This window comes from Saimiri boliviensis, chromosome 11 (genome assembly GCF_048565385.1).
Source record: "Saimiri boliviensis isolate mSaiBol1 chromosome 11, mSaiBol1.pri, whole genome shotgun sequence".
NCBI classification, from domain to species: Eukaryota; Metazoa; Chordata; class Mammalia; order Primates; family Cebidae; genus Saimiri; species Saimiri boliviensis.
In genome coordinates, this window is record NC_133459.1 from 51,618,216 (window position 1) to 51,641,122 (window position 22,907).

Sequence of the window (22,907 nt, forward strand, 5' to 3'; positions counted from 1 at the left end):
TGCTCCCGGGAGCACCTGTGGTGTTTGAGGGTCCCAGGGAAGAGCCTCTGTGAGACTGGAGGCCTGGAGCTCCCTCCCAAGCCATCTGGCCACCACTCAGAGCCCAGGGATTGCGGATCAAGAGATTGCGGTGATTAGAGACATTAACCGGCAGAGGCAGTGGGGAGGCCCAGCCTGTCTCAATCTAGTAATTGTTCCACTTGCAGGGGTGGGGGAAGGGAGGCAGTGGCTGCCAGGCTCCCCATAGAGGGAGGAAAAGGCTGCTGACTGACCTCTCCTGGTTCTCGCACTAACCCCTGAGGTGGGACTCCTGACCCCATCTGACACTGGGAGGTGCTGGGCAGCTCTGCCATTTGCCAAGTACTGGTTACAAAGGTGAGAGATTAGAAGCCACTCCCTGCCCCATGAAGTGAAAGTCGAAGTTCAGAGAGAGCCAAGAGAGCCTGCAGGCTGCCCAGCTGCGGGGCGCCCCTCTCCAGCTTTAAGTCCTCCGTTGACTCCATACTGTTCTCCCCAACGATCCCACCTCCTTCCCTGCCCTGGGTCCGCTGTGGCTGGGCCGCCCTCCTCCTTGCCCAGTTCACGCTGCTCCTGGAAGTACCTTTGTACTGGATGTTACTCCCATCTGGTACTCTCCATCCACCATCCCTTCTCCCACCCCAGCCCAATGTCCACAACCCTGGGTCAGCTTAGACCTCATTGCCTCTGGGAAGCCTTCCCTGACTGCAGCCATCTCTCCCACTTCCCTAGGGCACCCTGTGCTTTCCAGTTTGTTATGGGGCACCCTGCCAGTGGGCTCAACCCAGATCCCCAGGGCCTGACCCAGTGCCTGGCACAGGACAGGCTGGCAGGGAGTGCCGGGAGCCCAGTCCCCGCCTGCTTCTCCTTTCCTGTCCTCTGGACATTGCTCAGATCTGAAGTCTCCACTCAGGCACCACCTCCCTCTGAAGGCCTCCCTGAGTCCCTAGGCAAGGCAAGGAAGCTGCCATAGGCATCCCTCACTAGCTGGGCACATGACTGAGCCTTGGTGTGCCTCAGTTTCCACTGAAGGTGAGTGGGGATGACGCCGATTTGTTGTGAGGTCAAATCTTGGAGTGGCACCTGGCGTGTGACAAGCACGTACTACGTTTCAATTGTTAGTATTTCCTCTGTTATCACCGTCTGTCTGTGACCACCTGCCCCAGCAGACCGGAATTCCCCCAAGGCAGAGCTAAGTCTAGTTTAGTTCTAGGTTCTCAGAACCCAAGGCCTGGCATCGGCCTGGGTGCGGGGTTGCTGATGTGTGTGATGCTGAACCAGGATGACATTCTAGATCAGACTCGAAAAGGACAGCTTGTGTGCCCTGCTGAATGAGCAGCCACTGAAAGTATCCTGAGAACAGATCACCAGTACCAGCCCCTGCTGGGCTTAGGGGAATGCCCGTGGCACTGTGTGTCTGTGTGACATCGAGACAGTTGGCACCAGAAATCTGGGAACAGATGAGGGTTTGGTCAAGGAACAAGTAGTTGAATGACTGTCCCGGGCAGTAGAGAGAGTGTCTAGAGGGGATTCAGGGCTGTGCTTTCGGCCCTCTCCTTTCTGGTTGTTTTAATCAATGGCTTGGCCAACGCCCCCAACAGCATGTGGACCAGATTTGTAGAGGACAGGAAGCTGGGGAGGAACAGCTAATGTGTTGGATAAGAGAGTTGGGAATCCAGGCAGACCCCAGCAGGCTGGGACCACGGGCCAATTCTGACACAATGAGACTGAACACAGACACGTGTTGGGCCGCACTTGGCTTCCACGGTTCAGACTACACAAACACGGGGCGGGAGGGGGAGGCTGAGCCGTGGCTGCACACGTGGGGAGGGGACTTTGGGTTTTGTTTGCTGCCAGCTGGTGAGTCACCTGGGACGCAGGGCTGCCAAAGGGCTGGTGGGCCCCCCGCCTGTGGCTCCAGAAGCCCTGAAGACCGCTCTGACTCCAGAAGACTGCCCTGACTCACTGGGAAATGGGGGGTGTCCTGTGGAGGGCAGCTGGGGTAGGTAGCAGGTGACAGAGGCACGTGCCTGGCTAGGGGGAGCGGCGGTGGGGCTGGGGGGCAGGTGCTGTGTGGTCTGGAGGAGAGCAGACCTGGGAATGCTAGGGATGATGGGAAAAGCCCTGGGGCTTTTGGCTCAGCACCAGGAATAACTTTCTGACAGAGCTATCCTGCCCGGGCGGGAACCAACTTAAGAAGTGGTGACCTCGTAGTCACTGGAGGTGTGCAAGCAACTCACTAAAGTCACACGGTAAGTGGGTTCAAGCTCTGGCCTGCTAGCATGACAGCATCCAGTCACAACCTCCTGGCACTGGGAGGACCCGAGGGACAGTGAGGAGCCCCAAGCTCTGCAGCCAAGTCCTTGGGTCTGGCCTCAGCTGACCCAGCCACAAAGGCTCTCCCAAGCTGGCCCTGGGATACAGCTGCAGGAAGTCCACCAGACAGGCTGTAGGAAGGAAGCTTTGGGGGTCTGCAAGCGAGAGGGGTCCCTTCAGCCCATCTGAGCATCATGGCTTACTCTTCCTTTCCCCTGAGCAGAAGGCAGGCTCAGCAGCCGGCAGCCATGCCCATTAGTGCCAGCTCCAAGTCATGCTTCCCAGACGGCTCTGCCAGAGCCCCACACTCAAGCCGACTCCTCCTGAGGCCTGAGGCATCATGCCCAGACTCCCACTCAGCTAAAATCTGGGCCGTCTGGTCTCACCATCCCTCCCAAGGGCAGAAATTTCTCCACCACTTCTGCTTGCATACCTCAGAGGACAGAAAACTCACTACCTTCTGAGTCAGCCCCCACTATGAGCTGGTGATGCAGCTCAAGCTGCTGATGAAGTCACAATGGTGACTTCATTGTGGAGTCACAGTGAACTCCACCTCTGGGGAAAAGCACTGGGCCACACTGGGCCCAGCCTGCGCTCTGGAGCCACACGGGCCAAACCTCTTTGCCTCCACCTTGATTTCCATGGGGGAAGGTGGGAGAGAGTGCAGGGCTCAGAGTGTGGGCGGCAGGCACTGCTACCCTGGCACGCCCTGCTGCCCTCTGAAAGTCCCTCTTTCCCAGGCCTGGGTGCCAACAGGGCGCTCCACCGGGACCTGTGCGAATGACAAGCCTGAACTGGATCAAAAGCAAAAGCTGGAGGAGCCAGAGCTGCAGCCCTCAGAGCTCACTTCTGACTCCCCGCCATTCTCGGCCATTCTCAGTCATTCTCATCCATTCTCAGCCATTCTCATCGATTCTTGGCCGTTCTCAGCCATTCTCCACCATTCTCGTCTATTCTCAGCCATTCTTGGTCATACTTGACTATTTTCAGTCTTTCTTGGCCATTCTCGACCATTCTTAGCCATTTGTGACCATTCTTGGTCATTCTCTGCCATTCTGGGCCTTTCTCAACCATTCTTGGCCATTCTCGTCCATTCGCATCCATTCTCGTCCATTCGTGTCCATTCTCAGTCATTCTCGGTCATCCTCGATCATTCTTGGCCATTCTCGGCCATTCCCCACCAGGAAGGCTGCATTCCCTAATATAGACAGGGCCAGGTCCAGTTCCCAACTCCAGTGAGGTGAACCCCTTCCCCCTTCCTTGCCCACCTGGCAAAGACCGTGAGGAGTCGGGCCGAGGTCTCCTGCTGACCAGCACTCACTCCTTTCACTGCCTGTAGTCCCTGCCATCAGTAATACTTCCTCGGCACACCTGTCAGGTGGGTTGTGACTGCCTCCAGGTCTCGGTTAGAAACCGGCTCCCTGGGGAAGAGCACAGGAACTCAGGTCTCCTGCCTCCCCTCCCTGCACCCGCGGGCCCCTGGCGTCTGCCCCGCACTGGGCTCAGGTGGGGCCGTCTTGCGGGCCTCTCCCCAGCGCAGCGGCTGTCCACAGAGGAGGGCGGCAGCACTTTTCAAAACCTCGCCCACCAGGCTCTGAGACGCGTGCTCACCCTGCCTGGTGCTGAACACTGGCTCTGGGCGCTGTGTGCTCAGGAGCGAATGAGGTGGGTCTGTGCTCCTCACGGAGCTCTGGCCAGCGGCGGGGGAGACCTGCACCCCAGCAACACCAACCCCAGGGGTGGGGGTAGCTGCGACTGAGCGGCCAGAGCAGGGCCAGCCCCCTGGGCATCGGGCTGGGCCTCCGAGAGGAGGGCACAGCTGGACGGAGCCTCGAAGGCCGAGTAGGAATTCTCCAGCTGGAATGGAGCAAGAGCATGGAAGTCCGTGGCACAGGATGAAGCCTGGGAGTTGTTCGGAGTCACCAGGCTGGAGGTCCGACCCCACCCGCAGCCCACAGTGGGTCACGTCTCCCCTCGAGATGAGTAAGGCAAGTCATCTGACTGGGCAGGAGGGCCAAAGGCAGGTCCCAGGCTCCCACCAGAAGGTTCGGTGGAGCTCGGCGAGCTGTGGCTGCCCCGTGACTTGGAGGGCAGCGTCCGAAGCGCAGGCTGTGTCGGGTTGGCTCTCTGGCCACCCGCTCCTCGGCCTCCTCTCACTCACAGCCTGTCCCGGGGAGCCGGGGCAGCTGCCCCCTGCGCACTGGCTCCCAAACCAGACTTTGACGGCTGCTTGGCCCAGGCCCATTTCCAATAAGTTAGGATGTGGGTGTCTGGGAATTTTCTGCCAAACTGGAGTTCCTCAGGAAGGGGGAGAAGGGAGTGTTGAGTTTCCTTGGCCAAACATGATTTCCTGAGTCTAAGAAAAGTCAGTTTAAAGTTCTTACAAGAAAAAGAAAGAAAAACAATGCATACACAATACAACACACACACACACACAAACACACAAACACACACACACGCAATACAGCTTCACAGACAAACTCACACCCACACTTGGATGTCTCTGCTGTGATGTGGAGCTCACAGAACACGCTGCCATGCAGCCCTAGTGAATCACAAACACATGGATTCAGTTTTCCTTGAACGACGCCTGGTTTAAGAAACTGAAGAATGAGGGGAGAGAAGCGTTTGGCAAAAAGCAAGTGGAGAATTGGAGGCTCTAGCTGGATCCAGATGCTGGTCTGAACTACCCCTGGTTCCCTGTGTCAAGTTTGTCTGGGGATGTGTAAAAACAAGGCTCAGTTGACCTCCCAAGGTTAGGTGCAAACTCTAGCCTCAGTGGAGTGGGGTCATACTGGGCCAAACACACAGACACACACATATAGAGTAGGTGCAAACTCTAGCCTCAGTAGAGTGAGGTCATACTGGGCCACACGCCCCCACCCCTCCACTCCCCGCCACATACACATGCAGCACCTACGCAGCACCTGCCGGGACCTGCTTTGGAAATTAGCAGACAGCATAGTGCCTATTTTATGGCTGAGGCTAAGAGGTGAACTTGAGGTGAGTCCAGAGTCCTGGGACAGAGCAGCTCCCCCAAGAGTTTAGCAACCTCTCAAGTGCCTTGTGACAGGAAAAGGGCTTTGCAACCTCTGTGCCTCCTGATGGGGACAGGAAAACAGGATCATCAAGGTGAGGGTGCAGTGCGGAAATTCTCATGAGGTCATGTTGTGGGCAAAGCAAAGCAAGCAGGCTCCAGATTTATTTCTGTGGAAGAACCTTTTTGGGTTACCCTATAAATTAAAAGCAAAACGGACTGGGGTAGTGACAAACGGCCTGCTGGGGGAGAATGGGAAAGGAAGGCTCCCAGGCCCTGAAGGCTTGACGTTTCTAAATAAAGGTGTAATTGACATGGTGTTAGTGAACGGTGGCGGCTCACGGAAGAGAGCTGAGAAGGACAAACTGGTGGCAGAGGGGCCCTGATGCAGGTCCTGTCCAGACGATGTGTTCCTACGCTAATGTAATGTGAGGCAGAATTTTCTAAATTTTGTCCAAGGCTTCTCTGTTCACGGGCGGACAGAGCAAGTCCCCTTGTAGGCAATTATATTTTGAAAAGATGTTTTGAGCAGCAAAAGTCGGGTGAGAAGGCAGCGTTGTCAGGGAAAGGGAGGCACTGTTGTGGCTTGGGATTTGCAGAGTTAAGGAAAACAGTGCCAGTTTACATCAGAGGATCAGGGCCTTCTGAGAGGAAAGAGACTAAGACCTGGACCCTGGCTCGCTGTGATTTGAAGTTAGCACCAGGGTACGCTAGAGTACCCCAGTCGACATTGCCTGGCATTCAAGGCCCCCAAAATGAACCCAGCAGGAGGGAAAAGGGAATTGGGGCTCGACTCTCAGGGAGTTGATCTCAGTACATGATTGACACCGCTTTAGGAACAATTATCAAGCACTCTGGAGTGACTAGGGGTCTGGAGGCCTCCCTGTGGCCTGAGCAGAGTTGTACACCTGCAAGGGGCAGTGCGCAAACTTCCACCAGACCACGTGGGACCTGTGTTCCACAGGGCCACCACGTGGAGGGAACAGAGCAGCAGGGCTGGTGGCAGGATCCCAGGTTCCAGCCCTGTTTACACCAGAAACTTCCACCGAATGAAATAAGCTGACAGTGGCCATGGGTGGAGGCCTCCAGAGGGAAACACTGAGCTTCCTGCTTGTACAGTCCCCTGTACAAGCCATATTCAGTGTATTCAGTTTCAAGTCAATAAAGCAAAAACCAAGTATAATTAATTTTGCCCTTGAAAATGTCTTAAGCTGCCCATAGAGTCCAGGAGGTATAGTTTTGCGTAAGTTCATTCAAGACAGTTTTCCTTCCAGCCTTGGAGTGGGCTGCTGTTTCTGTAAGCAAACACCAGCTGAGACCATCAGTCTACACTTGGAGGCTGTGATCTAAAACACCGAGCCCTCTGCAGGCCCTGGAAACTCCCTGGCTTCAGGCAGGTGCTCATTGTTCGGGAGGTACCTGGGCACTGAGGCCAGTGAGGCCAGTGAGGCAATTTAGGCCCTCTTCTCTCTGCCCTCACCTGGGGCAGCGCCCTCGGAAGGGGGAGTCTCCTAATTTAAATGATTTTCTCCCTTTTTCAGAGCACATGTAATTGAATTCACAAATGCACATATGATGGGACTCCACTATAAGGCGGGGCGGCGGGAGGAGGCTAAAATAAACTGAAAATGGCAAACCTGGAGTTACACTGGTTATACAATTAAATAACTAACTGGACCCCCAGCAAGCAGATTTAACCGGTGTGTTCCCTGCCTAGTGAGCCCACAGAGATGCTCTGGCCAGAGCCTGCCTATGACTGTCCTTCCTGGCAAGTGTCCTGATCTCTGGGAATGAATACGTTGGTATGTGGCATATGTGGTCACTCCTTGCTTGCGTTGGAGGACAGGCCCAGCCAGCTCTGGGGCCCAGACAGTTGGGCTTCTGATCCCATCAGCCAAGGACCACACCCTGCACCTGGTGAATTCACCAGTAAGAATAAGAACAAACCTTATCTAGAAGAAATAACGGTGGCAGAATTAGCAATGTGAAGTGGCAGGATGATGTCTTCTCTGTTATCCAGAATGTTTGTAATTTGCTTATCTAATTTTTTTTTTTCTAAGACAAAGTCTTGCTCTGTTGCTCAGACTGGAGTGCAATGGCATGAACATGGCACACTGCAGCCTCAACCTTCTGGGCTCAAGTGATCCTCCCACCTTAGCCTTCCAAGTAGCTGGGACTACAGGTAGTCCACCACCGTGTCTGGCTAATTTTACGTTTGTTTGTTTGTAGAGATGGAGTCTCACTATGTTGCCAGGGCTTTATCTAATGTTTGAAACACAGAAACATCTTTAAAGTTCAGCTCCTAACTGTCCTCCAGGGCCCATTTGAATGCTGGTGGTGAGGCTTTCCCTGCCCTCTGCCGCTGCTGATTGATTGAAAACGTATTGATCAGGTACCCGCAGTAGTAGGCTCGGTACTGGGCAATGTGACATCAGATGAAAGGAGGAGAGTTCTATTCTTCAGAACTGTTTTTACAGTAAGGGAGCAGTCCTTGTTCAGAAGAAATTGCTCGATGCGCTTCTTGGACAGAAACTGAGCAGCGGCCCCACCCAACCCAAGCTGGTGCCAGGGAGAAAGGTGAGTGGAAGTGACTTCCAAAAGACCTCCAGCTGCTCTGAGGGCAGAGGAAGAGAGAAGGAAGGTGCAGGGAGAGAGGAGGTGGACACGCCCTCAGGTGACCCTGGCCACCCGAGCCCTGGTTTATCCTCCTCCCTCAGGGTGGCAGTGCCTGTGACTTCTACAAGAACATGACAGGGTTGTGGGAGTCTCCCTGCGATTATGTGGTAGAAGACTTTGACTCAGAAGACTGGCGAGAGCAGGGCCTCCTCTGGCCTTGATGGCCTACAGTGCTACACTGTGAGCCATCTGTGGAGATGGCCAGCCGGACTAGGAGCTGCAGGCAGCCTCTAGGACCTCAGTGGCTCCACTGCACAGCTGTCAATGCTGGGCCCCCAGGCAGCAGCCACAGGAATCACTTCTGTCCAGATCCGAGGGAACATGCAGGGAGATTCTCCCCGGTTGGGCCTCCGGATGAGAACAGAGCCCAGCGGACACCTCTATTGCAGCCTGAGACGCTGATCAGAGGGCTCAGCCAAGTCCACCCAGACTGCTGGCCCAGGGACTGAGGCAACCATTGGTGTTTATATCACTAAGTTTGTGATAATTGGTTACACAGCAATGGATAACGAATACACACAGACCCACACACACACACAGAGCCAGGAGCTAGCTGAAGGCACTACTTGAAGCAAGGAATGCCGGTGAGAATGGGAAGTGACGTGAAGGCTGCTTGGCTGTAGGAGTGAAGGGCAGAAAAAAGCATGAGGCAGTAAGACTAGGAATTCGGCTGGGCGTGGTGGCTCACGCCTGTAATTTCAGCACTTTGAGAGGCCAAGGCAGGAGGATTCCTTCAGCCTGGTATTCAAGATAAGCCTTGGCAACATAGTGAGATCCCCATTTCTACCAAAAACTTTAAAAATTAGCTGGTCATGGTGGTGTGTGCTTGTAGTCCCAGCTACTCAGGAGGCTGAGTTGGGAGGATTGCTTGAGCCCAGGAGTTCAAAGTTACAGTGAGCTGTGATCATGCCACTGCATTTCAGCCTGAGGGACAGAGAGAGACCCTGTCTCAATTTAAAAAAAGAAGAAGCAGAATCGGAATTCATGAAAGATAAGGAGGCTTTGACTGTCACGGCACAAGGAAGGGCTCTGGGCACCAAGTGAGTGCATCCTGGAGAGGCGGGCCCAGGCCCCTGTGGAGGCCCTATGGACATGCAGGTGTGCACGACTCAGGTGGAGCGGGGTGTGCTGCACAGTCGGCATGGGTGTTGAGGGAGCACCGAGTGCCTCAGTCAAGGGAGGCTTTCCAGGGCAGGGGACAGGTGAGCTGCAGGTACTAATTAGAACCACGAAGATGGAAGAGGCCATCCAAGGGGCTGGCTGCTGAGAGCAGGGACAGGGGTGGCCACAGGCTGGGGGAGCATTCATGGCACTGAGGAGCCTGGCGATGCTTTAATAAATTAGAAAAACATGGGACATCTGCTGGGCATGGTGGCTCACGCATGTAAACTTAGCACTTTGGGAGGCCAGGGTGGGTAGATGACCTGAGGTCTGGAGTTCGAGACCAGCCTGGTCAACATGGCAAAACCCCATCTCTACTAAGAATACAAAAATTAGCCAGGCATGGTGGTAGGTGTCTGTAATCCCAGCTACTTGGGAAGCTGAGGCAAGAGAATTGCTTGAACCCAGGAGGTGGAGGTTGCAGTGAGCTCAGATCGTGCCCCTGCACTCCAGACTAGGCTACGGACTCTGTCTCAAAAACAAAACAAAACAAAAAACCAACAAAAACATGGGACCTCCGTAGTGTACCAGGAGCCGTGCTGGGTCTTCAAGCACATTCTCTTATTTACTTTTCATAATAACCCCACGAGGGAGGTATTCTTCCCACTTTATAGATAAGGACACAGAGGCTCAGATGCTAAAAGGCTTGTTTATGTTTGCCCGTCTAGATAGTGACTCCAGAGCCCTGTTCCTGCCCGGTACTCTTTGCACATCTCAGCCGCCCCCGCCTGTGCTGTCTGCTCCCCCGCCACATTGTGACAGATGAAGCCACCCCTGGTCAAGCGTGGGCTGCACTCAGCTGGACTGAGGCGCACCTGTCTGAGGAGGGACTTGGGCCAGGGGCTGGGTTGGAAAAGTTCTGGAAAAAAGAGAGCCCACAGCTGGAAGATGCCAGGTTGTGGGAAGAGTGAACTCAGCTCCACCCCCATTGGCCCCGCTGCCCTCCCACTGGGCCTCCTTTCTCCGGAGCAAGGTGTGACTGTCTCTCTCCCAGCAGGTGGCCCTCCATGGCAGCCCAGGGGCCTTTCAGCCCTCACGTCCACCCTTGCAGCCACCCACACTTCTTCAAACCCACCACTCTCTCTGCTCCTTGTTTAGATCTCCAGCCTCTGAATGAAGCTGTGACACTGGGCACGGGGCAGAGGTCAGTGTGAAAGACAAGGGGGCCAGTGACCCGATTCCCTCCCGGTATCTCAGACAAAAACCAAGATGCCCAGGACCCGGGCCACGGAGGAGCCATGTCTCCGGCCCTACCCTTCCGCAGGGGCACTTCTTGTTCAGTGAGATGAACGGCTCTTCCACATAGGCATGCGAGTTCGTTTGCTCACATAGATGTCACTATTGGACTAAACGATGTCTGTCCCCCACTGTGTGGCGTGCCAGCTGTGACCCCAAGTTCGCTGTGCTAAGGACACTCAGCTCATACACAGCGTCAGGGTTGGAGACAGGTCACCATCCATTTTACCCACAAATGGGGAGGCGGAGGGACTCCCCACACAGAACCTTGAGCTACGTCTTGAATTCAGAGTGAGACTTTAATTAAAAGAGGGTGTGCATGGCAGGGGCTGGGCAGGAGCAGGAGTGTGAGGACAGAACTCAGTGGCAAGCTGTGGGACTAATGGGTCTCCAGCCTGGTTCCAGGGCTTGGCGTGGGAAAAAAGTGGCCATTTGTCCTGGAGAGTAGGTGGCAAGAGATGTCATGGGAGCCAGGCTTCAAGGCTCAGACCTGTAGGTGGTTGGAACTGGAAACAGGTGAGCCCAAATGTAACCTCCCCCCACCTTTCACTCGACTGCCCTGTAGCCAGGACGCACTGCAGAAAACCCTTGCCTTCCTGGGTCACAGCGTGGAGCCCCCGGAGATGGGAGTGCCACAGCCTCCTGCTGGGCCCCTGCGCTGTGGAGCCAGAAGGTCTGATTGTGGAGCCAGGACAATCAGGCGGTTTAAAATCCTCAGAACACTTTCCAGCTCTGAAAGCAAACCCCTGCTTGGACCCCTTGGGCTTCTGGTTCAGTCAGCCCAGGGTCAGGCCTGACGTCGGAATTTTTCTGAGCAGCTCTGGTGATTTTGCTCTGCTCTGAGTAACAACCTCGCACCAGAGTGGCTGTTCCTCGAGGGCAGGGATGCCCAGCCCCGGGCTGGCCAGGAGCAAGAGCTCGGGGGACAGCATGGATGGACAGATGCTCGGATAATAGGCCAGTTTGAGGCCGAAGGAGGGAGGGTTCAGGAACCAGGGCTTTAGGGCTCAGAAATGCGTCATTTTCCCCCATGAAGGTTTAATTCTCCCTTTGTAGGAAAATGTTAAAGCACTTCCATTTCTCAGGGACACGGTTGCTCTGCGCCAGTCCAAACTCTATAATAAACATATGAAATGTGCGAACACGTCCTGGCTTTTCTCAAGTTCATACCACAAGCCATTTCCAGCTAAGAGAACCCTGGGTCTGGTGGAGGGAGACCAGGCGTTTGAGAGCCAGAAGGTGGAGAGCCGGGCGGGCCCTCGTTGCTGGGTAAAGAGGCCCAGTGTTGGGGGCCTCACCCCAGATCACGTGATTGCTCATGGTGGAGGCGGGTCGAGGACCCAGGCCTCTGACTTCGGAACAGGATTTTTTTGTTTTATTTTGAGTGACTTGTCCAAGGCCACACAGCTAATTCATAGCAAGGCCAGGCTGTTTGACTCCAGGGTCCACACAGTGGCCTCTGAGGAGCCTCTGTTCCGAGAGAGGGACAGTGCCAGGGCAGTGAGGACAGTGAGCAGGAAAGGGCGGACAGAGCCGCCTGCCCAGGGTCCTGGTTTCCCCCACCAGTGCACTCACGCAGCTCTGCAGTGACTGTCTGTTCTCTCAGTCGCCCAGCAGTCAGTGAACACCTCAAGGGCAGAGACAGTCTCTCCATCATCTCTGTGTCTGCTGCACCCAGCACAGGGCCAAGTGTCCAGAAAGCACAATGCATGATTGCTGGATTCATTCATTAATTCACTTGACCAGTATTCATGAGCACCTACTACGTGCTGGTCGCTTGGCTAGGTGCTGACAACCCAGAGTTGAATCTAGACAGAAGAGCGTCATCAACAAAGCTTACAGCGCAGTGGAAGGTAAAGAAGAAAGTGACAAGTGAATGCACGTGGAATGACAACACGTGATACGTGCTGTGGCACAGAAGGGAACAGGGCACAGTGAGGGAGAGCCAGGGTGGCGTGAAGGGGCCAGGGGGAGGCCTTCCTAAGAAGAGGATGTGCAAGTCGAGATGGAAGGGAAGAGGTGGAAGAAGAGACCTAAGTTGTTGGGGAAGTGTGTTCCAGCAGAAGGAACAGCACGTGTGGAGGCCCTGAGGTAGAGAGGGCTTGGTCGGCTCAGGGAACCCGAGGCTGGTGGGATGGGAGGGTGCAACATGGGATGAGGTGGGTGAGCAGGGCAGATCACGCAGGGCCTCCTAGACCAGGCTGACGGGCTGCAGGCTGATCCTCCACGTCATGGAAGCCGTTGAAGGTCAATGAGGGGCAGGGCCCTATCCACTTTTCTCGAGATCCTTCTGGCCACTGGGTGGAATGGATGCCGGTGGGGTAGGGAGAAAAGAAGTGAGGTGAGGAGACCACGTGAGGTTGCCGTGGAATCCAGACGTGAGTAAAGATTTCCTGGGCCTGTAGGGCGGGGAGGAAGCTACCTTCAACAGGAGGCAGAATCTGCTGGCCTTGCAGATGAGGCTGTGGGGTTGAGAGAAAGGGAATAGCCAACAACAGGCCTGATGGAAGACCTGGGTGATGGAGATGCCATTTGCGGACACGAAGAAAACAGGAAAAGGAGGCAATTTGCTGGGTAAAACTTCAAGTTGGTAACTTGAGCCGGGCGCAGTGGCTCATGCTTGTAATCCCAGCACTTTGGGAGGCCAAGGCGGGTAGATCTCTTGAGCTCAGGAGTTGGAGACTAGCCTGGGCAACACAATGAGACCCCGCCTCTCACAAAAAATGACCAGGTGTGGTGGTGCCCCTGTGGTCCCAGCTACTTGGGGGACTGAGGTGGGAGGATCACTTGAACTTGGGAAGTCGAGGCTGCAGTGAGCTGAGATTGTGCCTATGCACTCCAGCCCGGGCGACAGAGCAAGACCCCGTCTCAAACAAAACAAAACAAAACTTGAAATGTTTGCGAAGCATCCAAGGGGAGATGTCAAATGGGCCATTGGTTAATGAAGTGTGTGGCTTAGAGGAGAGGTCTGGGAAGATTTCCATCTGGGAGCGCTGGGCTCGTAGGTGGTCTACTAAAACTATGAGATTAGATGAGAAAAGGCTGGAGAAACTGCATCATCTGGAGGTTGAGTAGAAGGAGAAAGACCAGGATGGGGCGGTGGGGGGAGGTGGGGCCGAGAGCAGGCAAAACGTCAGAAGAGTGTGAGTCCACAGGGAAGGGGGTTTCACGAGGGCGAGAGGCTGTGTTAAAGAACTGGACATGTCACACAGATTCAACAACGTAGAGGACTGCTGACCCTGACAGAGTCACCCGTTCAGTGAATGACTCAAAAGATGCAGAAAGAGGAGACAGTAGCTATAGTGAGTTGAGCAGTCAGGGAACGCTTCCTGAGGGAGGTAGCATTCCAGCAGAGCCTTGAAGGCTGAGCCCGGAGAGATTTAGATGCTGCTTGCAAGAGCCTCTGTGCAGAAAACGCCAAGTGCCCTTTGCCTGGGGATTATCTCTACTTCGAAAAGGGGAGGGGGCTGAGGAGCTGGCTCACTGCTCAGCGGCAGGGAGGCAGGGAGGCAGAGCCCATGCAGAGGCTCGTCCAGTTTCCTCTCTGCAGGGAGTCCTGGAAGATCAAGATTTCTCATGGCCTCAGAGCACAAGGCTCTTAGACACCACCTCGAGCTGCCACTCACTATACATCTGGAAAATTTGAGACCTGGACAGGGATAGGGTTGCTCAAGGTCACCTAGCACATCCGTGAAAGGGACCAAGTGGTCTCCCAGGAGTTCCACGGCCCCCACGCTACTGGGTGAGGCCTGAATTCTTCAGCCTGGTGTTCAAGGTCTTTCATGATTGGGCAAGAGCTCACCCTCCAAATTCATCTCCTGTCATCCCTCCCTTGTCCCCAAGACCCAACCTTCTGAGTGCTCAGCATACACAAGTATATAGTCTTCATGACAACCGTTCGAAGTAGGTGTTGTTATCCCCATTTTACAGATGAGGAGACTGAGGCTTAGGGAAGTGAGATAATGTGTCCAAGGTTACACAGCCAGTACAGTACACAGCCGAGTCAGGATATGATCACTGGAGTGTCATCAGGGTTAATTCTCTTTTCTCAGGCCTTGCTGCGTCACCATGAACCCCTCCTCTGAGAAGCCATCTCTGAGCTTTCTGGCCTTCGGCTATCTTGGAGTCAGGTCATGTCCTATCACTCCAGATCACCTGTTTTGTCCACTAAAAATTCTACTGGATGGGACCAACAACTGAATGACTCAGAAGCCAGCATCCCACGGCACTGCCCATAATGGCCCCACAGTCACACTCCTCCCGGGACCTGTGGTTGCTGTCCAGCCACCCGCAGCAGGAGCAGAAGCCATCCTATCCCCTCCTCATTCCGGACCACCTGGCCAAAGCTCCCACTCTCACCTGGAGATCACCAGCGGCAGGATCATCATCTTCAGCATCCTCATCAGGAGCTCTCCAGGGAACTGGAAGTAACTAATTTCCTGGAAACACAGTAAGAACTGGGGTTATAGCAGAGACACAGACTGTGCAGCGGCTCCATTCTTTACAGCCTATGAGACACTATCCCGTCTGACTCCCCTGTCTAGCACGTGGCAGCAGAGTCCATGGAGAAAGAACCAGCTTTGGAGCCACAGACCTGGGTTCCAATCCTAGTAAACACTCCCCTCCACCAATCCCCCACAAGCTGTGTGGCCTTAAGCATCTTCTGTGAACTCTCTGAGTTTTGCATTTTTCTCATCTGTAACATGAGGGTAATAAGTACAGTAGTCCCCACTTATTCTCAGGGGGACATGTTCTGAGACTGCCAGTGGGTACCTGAAACCACAGAGACTCAGCCCTGTGGACGTTATGTTTTTCCTATATGTACTTACCTATGATAAAACTTAATTCATAAATTAGACATGGAGATTGACAGTAACAATCAAAAGGAGCAATTAGAATAACATACTGCAGTAAACGTTATGTTAATGTGGTTTCTCTTCAAATATCTTACAGTACTGTTCTCACCCATTTTCAGACCATGGGTAACTGAAATCACGGAAAACGAAACTGCGGATAAGGGGGGACCGCTCTGCCTCACAGGGTCATTGCGGGGCTTAAACTGGAGAATGCACGCAAGCACTTAGCACAGAGCCCAGATGACAGGAAATGTTCAGTAATCCTGCAAATAACAGCTCTCCTCCCATCTGTACCACGCATCTGCCTAGCCATGGAATAAAATCTCTCTCATGTAGCAGATGGCGAGGACAGAGCCGAGTACTGTTCACGCGTTCATTCAACCCACACCGTGCCGGGCGTCACAGTGGGTACCCCAACATGAACTAGGCAGGGCTCCTGCCCCGAGAAGTTCCCAGCCTAGCTAGTGAGGAGACCCAGTTCTAAGCAGACCATGGCCTTCTTGCAGCTCAGTTTCTCTATCTGTTTTGGGTCCATTCTCTAGCGCTTCTCCCCTAAAATGGAGAGAGGGAGGATTGGACTGGATGGGTGCGACAGCACACAGTAGAAAGAGCCTCCTTAGGCAGAGTTCTTACGCCTGACCCCTTCCTAGGCCAGTGGCTCCAGCCTGTCCACGGATCTTTGACTAAGGCACCAACGCCTTGTCCAGTAAGCTGTCTCCCATGACCAGGATCTGACAACTGAAGGAGGAGGACTGCTAAGCCCAGACTTTCAGATAACAACATGTAACTCATTTTTATACTAAAAACATGTGCTGTTTATCTGAAACTCCAGTTTATCTGGGTGTGCTGTTTTTAAAATTTTTTAACTTAATTCAGTTTTGCTACTTCTGGCAACCCTGGCGTGGGGCCCGCTTTCCTGATTGAGAGGGTGAGGTTGTGGGTGAGGCAGGCGAATGGACTTTCAAACATCATCCAAGTTAAATTTTTGTACTTGCAACTTTTTTTTAAACCAAAGCCAAACATACTTGGTTAATGATCTGAGGCTTTTGGCCCCGCCCATTCATGTGACAGATGAGGAAGCTGAACCGCAAGAGGGAGGCCACAGACCCACCCAATGTTAACCACAGCCCAGGACCAGGAATCTGGCCTCCTAGTGCTGTTCTGCTACCACTTCCAATGCACCAGAAAATCTGCTTTTTTAAAAAATATGCCCACCATGACTAGTTATTTTTAATTAACTTTAGTCCATGTATATATTCTTTTTGTTTTGTTTTGTTTTTTGAGACAGGGTCTCATTCTGTCACCCAGGTAGGAGTGCAGTGGCATGATCTCAGCTCACTGCAACCTCCACCTCCTGGGCTGAAGCAATCTTCACACCTCAGCCTCTTAAGTACCTGGAACCACAGATATGTGCCACCAAGCCCAGCTAATTTTTTGTATTTTTTGTAGAGATAGGGTCTCACTATGTTGCCCAGACTGGTCTTGAACTCCCGGACTCAGGCAATCCTCCCAGCTCAGCCTCCCAAAGTGCTAGGATTACAGGCGCAAGCCACTGTGCCCGGCCCCCACAAATATATATTATTTAAGTTAAAAGTGCTCTAACAGCCAGGCTCGGTGGCTCATGCCTGTAATCCCAGCACTTTGGGAGACCAAGGTAGGGGGTTCACTTGAGGTTAAGAGTTCGAGACCAGCCCAGCCAACATGGCAAAACCCTGTCTCTACCAAAAATACGAAAATTAGCTGGCTGTGGTGGGTGTGGTAGTGCATGCCTGTAGTCCCAGCCACTCAGAAAGCTGAGGCACAAGATTTGCTTGAACCCAGGAGGCGGGGGTTGCAGTGAGTCGAGACTGCACCACCGCACTCCAGCCCGGGTGACAGAGGGAAAATCTGTCTCAAAAAAAAAAAAAAAAAAAAAAAAAGGTGCTCTACTGATAAAAAGGCAACTCTTTCCTCACCTCTCTCTATCCCTGTCTTTCAGCTTCCTGGTAGTGAACATGCTCAACTCTTGTAGCTGTTTCCCATAGTATCATTATTTCTAAATAATACGGTCATAATGCTATTTCTTGCTTCATCATTTTGACATCTATGAACTGCCCTACTATGATTGGTAAGGACTTAGTTCCCACTCCTTTTCTCTCCAACCCATTTCACCATTATATTTATATCAATTTTTAGGTAAATCAGTAGTCAAAATTCACAATGTTTTGATTGTCAAATAGTGTTTACCATTGAGCCAAGTAATGTACTACAACCATGCCTCCTTGCTTGTAGCCTAACGTTAATTGACTGACTTTTATGTCTTGATTTCTGGGAATCACCCATTAATTTCTTCCAAACATTTTAACATGTCTACTAAACTACGTAACAATAGTATTTTCTGCTCTCTCAGGCACGTCGGTTCTTTCTTTTATCCTGCCTGGGACCCTGGTCTGTGAGCTCTCCACCTTCCTGCCCCAGTTCGGACCGGCTACTCTCTAGGCCCAGTGCTTGTCATGGTTCTCTTCTTGACTGTCATTCTGGGACTTATTCTTTAGATGGTCCCCTGTTTCTGGGATCCCTTGTCTTCTTGGTTTACTTCCTTGTTTGGCTGAAACATCTTCTTTGGTAGATTTCTGAGTAACAGTGCATAGGAGAGAAATTTTTCTGAGTCCTTACATGAGTAAAAATGCCCTTATTCTACCTTTACCTCTGATAATACCCTGGCCATGTGTGAGATTCTTAGTTGGAAATAATTTCCCCTCAGGTTTGGAAGGCGTTTCTCCTTTGTCTTCTAGCTTCCAGGGTGGCTTAAGGTGTTCAAAACCATTCTGGTTTCCTGTTCCGTAGATGAGGTCAGTTTTATTCCACCAGAACCATCCAAGGATCATCTGTTTATCTCCACTTTTCGGTAATTTCATGGTGATGTGCCATAGTATGGGGTTTTCTTTCTTTTATAAACAAAATTGACAGCGCTATGCTTACGTTTCACTTCTGAGAAACTGCTTAGATTCTCTGCAAACTACTTCTCAATTTTTCTTCTGTGAGCTCTCTCTAAAAGTGTCACTATATAGCTGGACGTTGAACATTCTAATTTTTTTATATTTTCTTTTTCTATTTTCATTTCTTTTTGTTTTAGTTTCTGGGAGATTTCTACAACTTTATCCTGGTTATTGACGTTATTATTTACTATTATTTTTCGGAGATGGGGTCTCACCATGTTACTCAGGCTGGTCTTGAACTCCTGGGCTCAGGCAATCCACCCACCTTGGCCTCCCAAAGTGCTAGGATTACAGGTGTGAGCCACCAGGCCTAGCCAGAAAATTTCTATTACTATATAATATTTGTACATATTTATGGGGTACAGTGGTATATTGTTACATACACTGTGTAATGTTCAAATCAGGGTATTTAGGGTCTCCAACACTTCGAATACTTGTCTTTCCTATGTGTTGGGCAGCTACTCATATTTTTATCTTAGTTCTATTTTTAATTTCCCCAGATTATTTCTTGTTCTCTTTTTGGCATCCCCTCTGTTATACGGTAACTATGTCTTCGCTCACAGCTCCGGAAAGCTTCAGCGGAGATTTACAGAGTTTCCTTCTCCCCACGTTGTCTCTGTTTCACTAGAGACCCCCTTTCCTCTTTATTTCTCTCATTAGAGACCCCTTTTCTCTTTGTTTACTCTTTCACGTTAGCAGCTTCCTCACACTTCTGGTGGCGTGGCTTTCTGCTTGTGCACGTCTGAAGCGCTAAACGTCTGCGTGTAGGAGTAGGGCTTGTCAAGTGACTGACGGCCCTCATGCAGGGGGACAGGTGCTGATCTGGCTTTTTCACTGGGACTGGGTGGGATGGTAGACGAGTCTCCTTTACAGCAGAATTTAGAGATTTTTTTTTTCTGAGGTGTCAGTGAGAGAAGCCTCTTCCTGCCTTTGGTTGGGGAATGAGACGGTGCCTAAGCTCAGCTGACAGCGATCAGAAGCCGTGCTGGGGACCCCACTCAGACACAGATGTCTGCTAATTAGTTTGAATAAGGTGCCTCAGCACAGCCCTCTCCCCAGCACACACAAGGGTGGCCCAATGCCCCCAAGTCCAGCTTCTCTGGTTCCTTGGGTCAGGAAGAGGGTAGAGATGGGAGGATGAGTTAGACTAGGGGTCTAACCCTTCTGGTTACAAAATTCCAAACCCTGCCCGGGCTTTCAACCCCCACCCCACCCTCTTAGTGCTGAGCTTAGGCACCATCTCATTCCCCAGCCAAAGGCAGGAAGAGGCTTCTCTCACTGAAGCCTCAGAGAAAAGATCTCTAAATTCTGCTATAAAGGAGACTCCTCTACCATCCCACCCAGCCCCAGTGAAAAAGCCAGATCAGCACCTGACCCCCTGCGTGAGGGCCGTCAGTCAGTCAGCATCTTGCTCTTTTATGTTCTGGAGTTTACAAGATAAACTGACTTGCTATCGACTTCTACAGACTAAGATTCCAGCTTTCTGTGCTCCACCCATCTCCATATTGTCTAATTTGTTGTAGCCTCTCGATTTCTTTTCTCAACTGTCTCCTTTTATATTCTCCTTATTCTTGGTGGTTTTTTCTTTAAAAATCCCATTACTAACATGTTAGTGGAGTTCTAGGGAGGAGGAAAAAAAATGGATACAACTGTGATTCGCCATGATTTAACTGGAAGCCTCAAAGTGCTCAGGAGTTTTAAGTGAGATACTCATATCCCAAGATAAAATCCTGTAATTTTGTAAGTTCTTTTCACAAATAGAACATTCTACCATTTTCCAAATTGTTTATAATTTTTGCCTGTTGCATACGCTTACGAAACAAGAAGCGTTTAGTTTCTGAGTCACAGGCAAAGAGATCAAACAGAGAAATCCCGGATTTTGAAGTAAGATGCCTAGAAAGCCAATTCCTGCCAAATAATTGTTCTAAGACTCTACATCCTTCCTTCAGTTTATCTGGCAGGTTAATCCAGACCAGAATACATTTGCATTTCCAAACAGATGGGAAAGGCAGCTTTGGCAAAGGAGGCCCCAGATGAGTTTGGCTTTTCACAATAGGCATTCCAATTTGTTTTCACAAAATAATCTTCCTGCAGGAGATATATTTTTGTTGCTGAGGAAAATTAAAGAGAACAGATTGTAGATTGTTTGTTCCATTGCCAGTTTAATGCAGCAAATATTTGAGTGTTCTCTCTGGGCCTGACACAGGGCTAGGCTCACATTTTGGTTAGAAAAACACCAAAAAACCCATGTGTTGTTTAACAGGGTGCACCCTGGTGGGAGAAAGACACACCAGGCAGCTGGCAGTGCAGTTACAGTTACTTTTCATCAGCTATGGGAGATGAGATGGCTCCTGATGTAGGTAGGACTTGAACAGGTAGATAAGGGAGGGAGGGAGAAGTAACATGTAGTAAGCACCTACTGTACGCTGGGCACTGACGAATCCTTGGTTTATTCCTTATAACAATTCCAGTAGACATATACTGCCCCACATCCCATTTTACAGATAAGGAAACTGAGGCCCAGAGAGGGGAGAGGATTTTGCCCAGCCATTTGCTAGCAGAATGAAAGTTCAGGGTTCCTCTGCCTCCGGAGTCCATGCTTCTTCCTAAATACCTGCTCAAGGGTCACTTCGTAAATACCTGCTTAACAGGGTCACTCTAGTCATGGCTCAGCTCTCCAGCAGTGGGTGTTTTCCTTTTAATGGGAGACTAAGTCTAATGGCTGACCCCAGCTGCAGAGAAAGCATTAGACATCAGTGAGCTGTGGGAAGAGGACTTTTTGGGAATAGCATATCTTCCAGGAGCCCATTGACAAAGCCTTTCTCCTCGGCCACACTTTACACAGGCTCCTCTGAGCGCTCTTTTCCACTAGGCTTCGTCCCTGGGGCTTGTCTTCAGCCTGCATCGTCTCTAGCTGTAGCAAAAGTCCTGCCAAGTCAGTGTAGTGAGGATCCCTCACCCCTCAGCATCCCGATACCGGATCGGATTCCTCATCCCAGATCAATGTCTGATCGCTCTGGCCTGCCTTCAGCAGGAATCCCCCTCCCCTGATGTCTCCTCTAGTCATTTTCTGGCCCCGACCCCCTCCCTCTGCTCGCTGGCTATAAATCTCCAGCTGTCTTCTTCTTAGTTGTATTTGTGATTGAGCCCCATCTCTCTCCCCAGGAGGTCTTGACACCTACCCCCCACCACATTAGTCCTCGATAGAGCCTTGCTTACCAGTTGAACAATGATTTCTTTCTTGAACACCAAGGGAGTGGCCCTCCCGCTCCTGTAGGAGATGGGGGCTGACAGGGAAAGGGGCTCTTTCCCAGGCAAGGCAGCTTCCCCCTGGCAGTTACACAGGCTGGAAACCCAGGCCCTGGCTCGCCTGCCTGTCCCCCAGCCCATATCCAATCGGCCCCCACATCCTGAAGCTTCCTGTTTTGAAAACAGTTCTCATATCTGTCTCTTTCATCCGCACTGCCACGTTGTCCCCAAGCTGCCCCTTACTCAGCCCCCTGCCTGCCCCAATCCCACTCCTCTCCACTCAGCAGCTGAGGGGTCTCCCAAGCTCAGACTGGCCTGTCACTCTTCTGCCCAAAAGCGTCTCATGGTTGCCACAAGCCCATGCGTGGTGACGGAACCTACGGGCCTCCTGGCCCCTGTGCTCTGGCCCCCGCACCTGGTGCCTGCTGTCACCTCTGCCTAGAGCACCCTTCCTGGATCTCTTGTCGTTTGAGTAGCCTTTAGAAGGTGTTCTATGGTGCCTGTTTGAACTCATACAAGACCCCCTCTTTCCCCAGAGTAGCTCTCGCCCCTGTGTTTGTCATCACGAGGCACCCTCGCCTCTCCTCACCTGGTGGTGCTGGGTTTGTAATCATTCCCAGCCACGTGACTGGTTCCTCCCTCGAGTCTTGCAAGGTGTTTATCACACCCATGTTACAGATGAGAAAACCGGGACCCAGAGGGGCAGAGGGACTCATCATGGCACCAGGGAGCTGGGAGAATGAGACCCTCTATCCCTCAGGCCCACACATCCCTCCCGGACAGGGACCCCGAGATGCTGCAGGTGGCTGACCTGTTGTGAGAGGCGCCGAGTCCTCAGGAAGAAGCCGAGGAGGCAGCCCACGATGACAGACAGCACAGACAGGATGAGTAGTCCGTTCTGCTTGCACACGTCCCTCCCTCGCGCCAGGATGGCACGTGGCACCATGGCGAGCTTGGCCTGTTGGCAAGGGGCACAGCACCATTCCATGTACGGAAGGCTGACTGGGGGCACAGGGTCTGGGCTGAGGGCTCTAGCCCCTCAGCAGGCAGGTGGTCGGAGGTGCTAAGCACCAGTCGCTAGCCCCACAGCCATGCCTGTGTGGCCGCCCTGCAGGGAAGCCACAATCCTATTACCAGCTGCATCATTAGGAGCTGGGAGAAGATTAGGGCCTGGGAAATTAGAGCAGACCACGTGATCTGGGAGTTCAGACCTCAAAGCCAAGTGCTCCTTTTAAACAGTTGAGTGGACCAGGTACTGGGAGGAACAAGAGGAACATTTGCTTGGTTGGTTTGATCTTTACTCCTGCTTCCTTCCAGAAAGAACTGAAAATAAGACACAGTAAGATACCAGTTATCCTCAACATTAATTAAGCACTTACT

At 52.2% G+C, this 22,907-nt stretch overlaps 1 protein-coding gene across 1 annotated transcript in view; it reads right to left on the reverse strand.

Moving 5' to 3' along the window:
- Nucleotides 1–22,473, reverse strand: part of SLC1A7 (solute carrier family 1 member 7) — a 48,906-nt gene extending 26,433 nt beyond the window's left edge. The window contains 2 exon segments of the mRNA XM_010348872.3: nucleotides 14,804–14,883; nucleotides 22,339–22,473. Of these exon segments, the coding sequence (XP_010347174.1) occupies nucleotides 14,804–14,883; nucleotides 22,339–22,473 (215 nt within the window).
- Nucleotides 22,474–22,907: the final 434 nt, after the last annotated feature.